Source organism: Rhinolophus ferrumequinum, chromosome 11 (assembly GCF_004115265.2).
Source record: "Rhinolophus ferrumequinum isolate MPI-CBG mRhiFer1 chromosome 11, mRhiFer1_v1.p, whole genome shotgun sequence".
Taxonomy (NCBI): domain Eukaryota; kingdom Metazoa; phylum Chordata; class Mammalia; order Chiroptera; family Rhinolophidae; genus Rhinolophus; species Rhinolophus ferrumequinum.
This window is the reverse complement of record NC_046294.1, coordinates 46,091,438-46,098,374: the sequence shown is the minus strand read 5'-3', so window position 1 is coordinate 46,098,374 and position 6,937 is coordinate 46,091,438. Positions and strand designations below refer to the sequence as shown.

The window sequence follows — 6,937 nt, the reverse complement described above, 5'->3', positions numbered from 1 at the left end:
CAAAAATTTCACTTCAAACCAGTCCAGATGGCTATTATCAAGAAAACAAAAGATAACAAGTGTTGGTGAGGATGTGGAGGAATCTGGATCCTGCACAATGTGGATGGGAATGTAAAATAGTACATCCTCTATGGGAACTAGTATGGGAGTTCTTCAAAGAATTGAAAATACAACTGACTTTGCCATAATATTGGGGAAAAGAACCCTTTACCCATGGTGGCACTGTTTTCATGGTAATAAATTCCTTTGTGATGATTCACTTTAAAAAAGGATAATAGAAATATATTGTGAAAAATTTAGGGATTGATTATGAGAATGTACATTTTTCTTATTAAAAAAGAGAAAAATTGAGCAAATATTTTTTGCTAAATTATGACCCAGTTTATTTACCTCACCAAAACCTCTTGGCTGGAGTCCTAGGTAGTTCCAGGATGTCATTAAACATCTGGTGGAGAAATTCTAAAAGTAAGTTAGTGCCCCAAAGGAAATTTTAAAAGCCTGGTAAAAATGTCTTAAAAACTCAAATTTGTGGAGTAACAATAAATATCTTCTGACTCTTGGCCTTTCAACATGATTATTGCTTAAAACTTTGTTCTCAGTAGTATTTTGCAAAGCCTCCGACGAATCTCTTTGGTTTTGATGGAATAGATGACAGGGTTGAGTGTTGGAGGAACAAAAAGATAAATGAGGGACATGACTGTGTGCACATACAGCGGGGCATGTCTCCCGTAGCGAGCTGCCATGGACACACCAACCATCGGCACATAGAAGATGAGCACAGCAGACATATGTGACACACACGTGTTGAGTGTCTTTAACCGTTCCTCCCGAGATGCAATGGCAATGACAGAGCGTAGTATGAGCACATAGGAGAGGAGAATGAGTAGAGAATCCAGGCCAAAGGTAGAGATGACAATGAACAGACCAAAAATATTATTGATGGTGATGTCGCCACAGGGCAGGCGGATCAGATCTGGATGCAGGCAGTAGGCATGGGAGAGTACATTGGCCTTGCAGAAAGGCAACCTCTTCAGAAGGAAAGGCAGTGGGAAAACCATGCAGAAACTGCGGATGATAACAAACATGCCCATGCATGCCACATGGGCATCAGTGAGCACTGTGGCGTAGCGCAACGGGTTACAGATGGCCACATAACGGTCAAAGCTCATAACTAGTAGGATCCCAGACTCCGTGAAGGAAAAGAGATGAATAAAGAACATTTGAGCCATGCAAGAATCAAAGCTGATCTTCTGTAAGTAAAAGCAAAATGTGGCCAGCACCGTGGGCAGCGTGGAAAAGGACACACCTAAGTCATTAAGTGAAAGCAGGGACAGGAAATAGTACATAGGTCGATGCAAGCTCTGCTCCTCCTTGACAATGAAAAGGATGAGGGCATTGCCCACAATGGAGACAATGTAGAAGGTACCAAGGAGCAGAAACACCCAGTGTTTGGAAGTCTGCAGCCCTGGGAGCCCTGTCAGGATGAAAGAAGGCATCTCTGAGCTGTTGTGGGGGTTATCTCCCATGCTGGGATGAATGTTTAGATTGTAAGACCACTCTCCTGTAAAGAAGACAAAACATAGTTGTATCCATGGCCTAGACCTAATATTTTAAGGCTCTTATACACCATCCAGTCCTTCACTTAATGGCATTACTCAATTTTATTCAGCAAATCACTCATCCTTGCCTCTCACTGTCACCAAGATTTCTGGATTTGTCTGACTTTTCTTAGTTTATCCAGCTGCCTGAACTGGTTATGTTGTCTGTTGCTACCATGCTCTTTCTCATGTTTAAAGCTATGAACTCTTTTCTTTATCAATCTATGGGCATCATTTGGTTAAAGACTTAAGACAAAACTCTCCTGATCACTGATTTCTTGACTATCCTGTCCTCCTTCTAAACATTCCACTTATTCATCAAACCATAAACTTTTCAATTTCTCACGCTGACTCCCCAGCTTTTGTAGTCTCTCAGTTATTCCATACATTCATTCAGACAGAAGATAGATGGAGAGAAAGATATCCATACATAGAAATAACCTTCCAGATGTTCATCAAAATGCACTTGACTCCCATATTTCTACTCATCTTTTCATTCTATCCATTTAGCTTATGACATCACTTTTTTCCCTGTATAATTTAATTTACTGAAAGTCATTTCTGAAACATTTCTTCAGAACTGAACAGCACCTCACTCCTGAAAGTCATGGATTAATAATCATTTCTCTGTAACGTAAAATTGCTTCTCATCTGTGTTCTCCATCTCTGTGAATAATACCATTATTATTCCTAAGATTGAGATTCAAACATCACTTTTACTTTCTTTCCTTTATGTATTACACTAAACCAGGTAGGAATCAATGAAAACACTGACCCCAAAGCGCCTCTGTCAGCACCTTTCTCCATTTTCTTTCACCTGTGTCTCACATTTCAGACCCAAGAAATTGCATTCTTGTACCATAATAACAGCCTCCTAACAATTCTCAGGCTTCTCTCTATTTCATTTTCTAATTTGGAATAGGACTAATATTTTCTAAAGGCAAATTCTAAAGTGGCATTTTTGTGATTAGAAACCTTGAACGCTCCCTCATTACCAAAAGATCAAATCCAAACTCACTAGCCTAGATTAAAAGCCCTCTGTGGTCAATACTAAATCAACATTTCTGGTCTCAAATCTCAAACTTTCCCTCTTTGTACCTCACAATATCCAGGTAGATCTATTTTTTATCATCTAAACATGAACAACCGCTCCCCAGCTCCTGGAGTTTGCCCAGAATGTGTGACCATGCCCATTCAATCCACCTGCCAGACCCCAGGATCAATGATGCCCTCCTCCATGGAAATTTGGCTGGTCACTGCCAGCAGAGGTAACCTCTCCCCAACCATTCTCACAGCCATAGGTTTGCATCTCCTTCTGTACCTGTTTCTCTGCCTGCCCTGCATTATAGCTGTGTGAGTCCAATCTTTCCTTCTGACTCACCAGCTCCAAGAATTCAGTACTGACTCATTTGTTGTTTTAGTCCCTGCTGTGCTTAGTGCAAGATCTTAAACAGGAGATGTACTCAATAAGTTACTGATCCTTTCTGGGTTTTGGCTGTCTTTGTTGTAAGTTGGATATGTTAAGAAACTTGGCTAAAGAGGTTGTGAAGATCCCAAAGTAGACAGTTGTGAAAACTCTTAGGCCCAAAGACTTGGCAACTCTTGAGTTCTAAAGCCTGCCCCTCTCCCTCACCTCCAGCCTTTCATCTGCCTTTGCTCCTCCATCTGCCTCAGGACTCCTCTGTCCTTTCTTCTCAGAATACATTTTTTCTCCATTCAATATTCTTAGGACCTCTTTGTTTTTCTTACCTGAAAACACTTCATAAACGTTTTTGTTTGCCTCTGTATGCAGTATGCAGACATCCTTGATTTGGAGTCTGTTAACACAAAGTAAGTTCCTGCCAAGTGGCTCCCAAAGCAGCCAGTGTCTTTTTGTATTACCCCACTCATACCACATTATTATGAGAAAAGTGTGGGGTACTTATTCACACCAAGGCATCTAAATTGATGGGGTGTCCCTGCTGGGAAAATAATTTCTGAAGCAGAAAGCATGGCTAGATTTCAGAGAACAAGAGCAACAGATAGAAAGTGTAGAACTGGGAAAGTGATAAAGGTGAAAACATTCAGTGGGAAAAAAAATCTAACTCAGATTAAGGACAGCATTTTCTCCTTCAGATTGTCATATTATAGCACTCAGGATTTCTAAACTAGAGGCACACTGCCGTAGGACCTGATTCTGGAGTGTCTGACACTCCAACTTACCAACCTGGGAGAGCCCTATACGTGGAAGGTGCAGAGGAAGAAAGAGCAGTAATGGGGGACCTGCATGCCCTGCCCTCAGCCCCCAGTTACTTCTGCCAACGGCCTGGTCTGAGCAATATAAGGCTGCATCCAGGAAGTCCCTTGAGTTTATATCAGCTCAGGAGCTCACAGACTGCTGAAAATATCAAGCATCTACAGTGCTCCACAACTGTCTGATTTAATATTTCATCACTCATTCCTACAGGAGTAAGAATGATCAGAACTGGAAAGGACCTGTGAGAATATCCTATCTAGCTGCTCATTTTATGGAAGAGGTCATTAGAGCCTAGAAAGGAAAAGAGACACCTCAAATTTATACAGCTTGTTAATGGCAGAACATTTAAATCTAGGTCTTCCAATTTAGCTTATGGCCTTTCTATTATATGTGTATGGCCAATATCCACAAGAAATGCTGAATCCTATAAACAGTGCTTAAGTCACATATAAATTAATTTCAACATTTGAATGTATTAGAACATGTGAAATTCTCACCTGGATCGTCCATGAAATTCACCCCAAGTATGTTTAAGAAGCACTGGTACACTGTGACTGACCATGCACACAGTGTAATTCTAAGTCAAACTATAGAAAGCGTTTATCCTGGTTAAGAAGGTGTTAAGAGCACTGCACTATGCTATTTTCTTCGTATATGTGTATTGAACGCCTGCTAGGGAGACAACATAAGTAATAAGGATTAACTGATAATGTTTTCAGCTAGGTGAACCTGAGCTTGAGTCTGACATTCACCACTTGCCTGGAGAAATTTTCTAACCAACACACAGTCTCATTTTATCACCTATAAAACGGGTTATAGTCGTACTTACATCATAGAATGATTGGGATGGTTTAAACAATCTAAGGCATAGACGGCATTTAGCCTATTGGCTGCCATATAACACTTATTCGATGGTAATGATTATATTTAAATCCCAAATATTGGGTCCTGAAAGTAAAACAATTGGGAATGGATATTGACCTAAGTTATAAGAATAACTTCTTGACAAGTTAGCACAACTCGTTTCTAAGAAAACACTAGCAGATATAGCAGGAAGGAATAGTGATTAGTAACAGGAAACATACGTGAACAGATTGGGAGGATAGTAAAAGAAGTTGGGTTTAGAAAGAACTTCTCAAATACTGAATGTTTGTCTGAGACTAACCAAGCTGTAAATGTAGTAGCTTTTTAGCAATTCTACTCATACACAAGTCGGGCCAAAGGATTCAGTTCGTTACCTAATGTACATCTAGTTCTTCTCAGTCACACTGACTGTCATGGGAGAAGTTAGGAAATCACCCAAGCACTGATCAATACACATGGATTTATCTGAATTTTATGTTCTTGTTCCTTGGTCATAAGTCGAGCTCTTTAAATTTTCCCATATGAAAAAATGATTGTCTTTTTGTGTATGACAACGTCACAGTCCCTGCCCTGTTTATGGTGTCAGCTATACGTTAATAAAAGTAAACTATAAATCAAGTCATTCATTCCCATTAGTCATTGGAATGTGTAGATGAATAAGTATAACAATTAATATTCTTGTTTGGGAGACTCCTAAGGAAACACAATAGCTCAGTGAATGCATTTTATTAAATGCTTTTTAATTTTCTTGGTAACTTGTTCCTGAAGCCCTCTATTCTCTTGCTTCTGTCTGGATCAGGTGCTTCTCAGCTCTCTTAAGCAGCTGGCATTAAGGAATGTGTCCTACTGCTTTTCTGGGTTGGTATTCTATTTCTTGATCATGTCTTTTTCTTGTTTTTCATCTTCCATATTTACCTGCTGAGGGACTTTCTCCTTCACACTTTACTTTAGGAAGACTTTTTTTATTAATTGGATACCATGTTTTTCATTTCTACACATACTTTTTTTCTCTCCTTTTCCAATTGTTTGTAGAGAAACTTCCCTATGCCATAGAATGTGCAAAGCACCCTAACGGTCTGGTACCAATTCGTGTGTGTGTGTGTGTGTGTGTGTGTGTGTGTGTGTGTGTGTGTGTGTTGGCGGGTTGAGGAGGTGAGTTTCCTCACATATCCAAGCAATTCTCAGACACCATCTGGGTCTCCTCCGACAGGTACAGGCTTAATCCCACAAGTCTGCCCTCCTCCTATGGTAAGACATAATATCCTCCTGCCAAAACCTGCCAGGCATAGGCTCCTAACAATGTGTTCCCAGTGGACGCCTCTGGCTATCTATCCCCATGTGTGATTCAGATATGCCTGCAAAGGCCTCCTCTCCTCTCTTCCCAGCTGAGCAGGGCTTACCTGCCCCCACACCACGTCCTCTGGCTCCTTGAGTTCCGCTCAAGGATGGGTCCTAAGGACCTTCTGGCAGATGAGGAGTGTGAGTGCCAAGGGGCCCAATGCTAGTAAATGGTAAGCCAAGAATACAATTCATTCTTCTTTACCTTCAGCTCTAAGGTTTTTTCCCTCAAACCAAGTCACCACTCCGGGTCCTCTTAAGATACTTTCAGAAGCCAGAATATAGGTTTGGCTAGAGATGAAGGTGATAGAAACATAATAATCATCAATGATACTCAGTGTTTATAATGTTCCCACAACTCCATCAAGAATTTTGTGGACGTCTCTTGAAATCCTAACAACCAAACTTAGAGGGAAATACTCTTTACCTATTTTACAGATAAGAAAAAGAAGTCCCCAGAAGGTCAAATTAGGTACAAAGTCATAATGCTACTGAGTGGCAGAGCTGCATTCAAACATAGACCATTCACTTATTCACTTAACATTTTCAAAAACCTAATAATTTTCATCCAGCTAAGACCCTGAAACATGCTTCATGTACCTGTTAATCATTACTAACTCTTTTTTGTTTGTGTGTTTATCCTTTTCTTCCTATTTAATGGACTGTCTCTCTGCCTTTGCCTCTCTCTCTGCAACCTCCCTCAAAAAAAAGAGAAAATGGAAAAAGGAAAAAAAAAAGAAGCTAAAATCAATCTTTCACATTCTGGTGATGCTGAACTTCTGACTTTCCCATAAGGCCACCAGCTAAGATCTGGGAAACAAACTTGACCCCTTCCTCTGTACCCCCACCCAGATCCAGGGCTTCCATCTACTTTATTTGTAGCATCTCATAGACAGGTGGG

At 40.4% G+C, this 6,937-nt stretch overlaps 1 protein-coding gene across 1 annotated transcript; it reads right to left on the bottom strand.

The window, feature by feature from the left end:
• Positions 1–581: 581 nt before the first annotated feature.
• LOC117030917 (olfactory receptor 51I2-like) lies at positions 582–1,526 on the bottom strand. Its single transcript, XM_033121164.1, has one exon. The coding sequence runs from the start codon at positions 1,524–1,526 to the stop codon at positions 582–584; it is 945 nt and encodes a 314-aa protein (XP_032977055.1).
• Positions 1,527–6,937: the final 5,411 nt, after the last annotated feature.

Bases quoted from the DNA above. Each gene is read 5' to 3' on its own strand.
- LOC117030917 (XM_033121164.1), bottom strand. From the start codon at position 1,526: ATGGGAGATAACCCCCACAACAGCTCAGAGATGCCTTCTTTCATCCTG.